This window comes from Lactuca sativa, chromosome 9 (genome assembly GCF_002870075.4).
Source record: "Lactuca sativa cultivar Salinas chromosome 9, Lsat_Salinas_v11, whole genome shotgun sequence".
NCBI lineage: Eukaryota > Viridiplantae > Streptophyta > Magnoliopsida > Asterales > Asteraceae > Lactuca > Lactuca sativa.
In genome coordinates, this window is record NC_056631.2 from 199,837,960 (window position 1) to 199,841,148 (window position 3,189).

The 3,189-nt window shown below is 30.2% G+C and overlaps 1 protein-coding gene across 1 annotated transcript; it reads left to right on the forward strand.

The window, feature by feature from the left end:
* The first annotated feature begins 903 nt into the window (after positions 1-903).
* LOC111918171 (uncharacterized) lies at positions 904-1,955 on the forward strand. The gene is made up of 3 exons (XM_023913829.2): positions 904-1,366; positions 1,483-1,614; positions 1,723-1,955. Exons 1-3 carry the CDS (start codon positions 904-906, stop codon positions 1,953-1,955), a joined length of 828 nt encoding a protein of 275 aa, XP_023769597.1.
* Positions 1,956-3,189: the final 1,234 nt, after the last annotated feature.

The window sequence follows — 3,189 nt, forward strand, 5'->3', positions numbered from 1 at the left end:
TAGGGAATATACATAGATGATCCCTTTTGGGGATGTAAATAGATGATTTCTGTAGGAATAAAGATTGTGTATTATTTGTACATGGAGAATAGGAGCACAAGGAACTTAGATTAGGAGTACCAAAATATTCCATACACACACCCAAACTGGTATCAGAGCCTTGATAAAAATGGCATTACAGTATAATAAAAAACTTTACAGTGTAATTTTCGAAAGAATTCTTAATAAAGAGATTGAAATTTCTCAACATAAAGAAACACTTTTGAGTAATAAAAAAGACTTAGTGCATATAAATTTCAGAATTTTACAAGCACAAAACAAACATACTCACGAATATATACCAAACTTGGTTAATATACGTAAGTATCTCCTTCATAAGCAAAAAGTACATCAAGAACACCTTGATAGAAATAAAAACTCAGTTTCAGAACTCAGAAAAAGGATTTTAACTTGTTAACAATTCTTAAAATGAATAAAGAAATTTTTAATAACTCTGAAGAAAATAATTCAGAAGAAAAACAAATCTTAAATTATGTTGAAGATGAAGACGACTTTCATGCAAATCTTTTAATAAAACATGACCTTCTCTCTCGAGTTAAGAAAACAGATCTAAAAATAAAGAAAGAAAACATTTTCAAAAATGTTCCTTCTAAACTTAGTATTTTAAATCCTCTTAAAAGGAAAAATAAAATTTTCTACTTTGTTAGTACTAAAGAAATGTCCATAGACATAAAAGATATAATAGAAGCTGTCTTTCTACCCCTTTTAACTAAGGAACAAATAAACAATAGCTTAAAAAGTATTCCAATTGAGATTAGATCAAAAATTAGAATGGTCCATATCGGAGCTGTAAAATTTTTGATAAAATCCCAATTCCAAGCAGGAATAAATTCTCCCATAAAAATGGCTTTAATTGACAACAGAATTACTGACAGACAGGACTGCATCTTAGGTGCTGCAAAGGGAAACCTTGCTTACCAAAAGTTTATGTTTTCAGTATATCCAAAATTTGCTCTGGATTTAAAATCTGCAAATATAGATAAAACCTTATCTTTTATACATCACTTTGAAAGAAGTGACCTTATGAGCCCAGGTGATAAACCATTCACCATAACCTATCTCATAGGATATGCCTTGACCAACAGTCACCATAGCATAGACTATAAGAAAGACGAGTACATCGAACTTGATGATGTCTTTTCAGAAATAGGCCATGTCAAAGATAAACAATTATGCGACATAAATCCTCAAGAAAACTCTTGGGTGTTAAATATAGCTAGAAATAAAAAAGCTCTAGGAGAAACTCTTAGACCAAGAATTTCAATGGACTCACTCCACATAGGTGAAAGCTCAGAAAGAAAAGATAGTAATTTAATAAGAAACATGTCTATAAAAATTGATAGTCTACGCCAGAATATCAAACAAATCACTGAAATTATAAATGAGTAATAAAATTGATTTTCCTCATTTCTATAAAAAAAGGTAAAACAGTCAAAATTAAAACTCTTGACGACAATACTGAAAAGAAAGAATACGTTTTCTCTACTTCTGGAAAAGCTGGTATTCAAACAATTGTAAATCATTGCAATAATCTCAACCAGATCATTGCAAGATGTCTCTTAAAAACTTCAAAAATAAGCCATTATCTTGGTATTTCAAAAGATATTTCTAGAGATATTTCAAAAAATAAAATACCTTTTAACCAATTTAAAAATGATTTAGCCTTTCTGGTTAAAAACAATCTCGATAAAAATGATTTTGAAAAATTCTTCGAAGTTGGGTTAACTATCAAGTTAACCCAGTTTATTGAAAAACATTCTATTCTTTTAGAAAACTCTTTAAAAAACAACCAATTTGTTGAAGAAGTTGCCAAAAAGGCAAATATTGAGGGCACTCTTAAGGAAACCAACCTTAAGATCACTAATATACATGAGCAGTTAAAACAGCTAATATGATGACCTCGATACCCGAGCTCAACAGATCAATGACCTCGATACCCGAGATCAATAGATCAATCAACCTCCTTAATGAAAAAATAGATGGGTTGATTATAAACTTGGACTTAACAGTCAATAAATATGTAACCATTACCCAGTTGGAAGTAGCATCTGCAAAAATTATTGCAGACATTACTAAGGAGTTATCTGAAAAGATTGACTCTTGCCCTTGTAATAAAGACATTCTTGAGCATATCAAGAATATCTCCATCATAGAACAAAACACCAAGCCTGGAAAATATTCAGTTCTTAAGAAATACTCACCTCCCAATCCCAGTGTTGGAAACCCTGACTTAGGAAGCTCAAAAAATTCCCAGAAAATTGACATTTTCAGGAAAGAGTAAAAATGAAAGAAACAATCTTTGAGAAACTCGAGAAATATTTCTTTAATCTTCAATATGAAGATTATGATAAGGCTGACCAAAAACTTATTCAGCTTTTATCTTTAGAAACTGAAGAATGTGAAGAATTGTATCAAAAAGAACCCAACCTTTTTTTATCAATATTTTAGAATGACTAAAATAAATGAACTTGAAACTGAATCAGAACAAGAAGATAATTTTAAAACAAATACAAAGACTGTTAAGTTCGAATATTTAGATATGGAAGATGATGAAGCAGAATCTTCTTATACAGCCACAAGAAGAGGCAATAAAAAGAAATATGAGTTCAAAATGCTTGTCCACAATGGTATTCCAAACAGTGGTCAATGACCCAATACGATCAATGTACTCAATATTGATTGTATCCAAGATCTAAAACTCAGAGAAAGAGTTGTAGAAAAATGGGTTACTGAGATTTCGCTAATCTTACAGACAAACCAAGATGAATTTGAAAAAGCAAAAAATGTTCTACTACTTTTAGAACACAAAACTGATGGAATTGTACAAAAATTCCTAAGAAACAATAATTCGAATGAAGATTTGCATGGTTCAGATCTTTTTGATAATATTATAAATGTCATATACACTACTTTCTTAGGTCTTGATTATATTTCTAATAAAGACTTCACCATTAATAAGAAAGTTGACATAGCAAGAGTTTCAATGACAAAACTCCAATTACATGATATTAGTCTTCTCAACAAATACATATGTATGTATGAATCATATCTGTATGATATTCCCCAGAGAAGTGAATATGCGCAATGGATATCTGCTTATCTCATGAAAATTCCAATTATTGGAGAAAC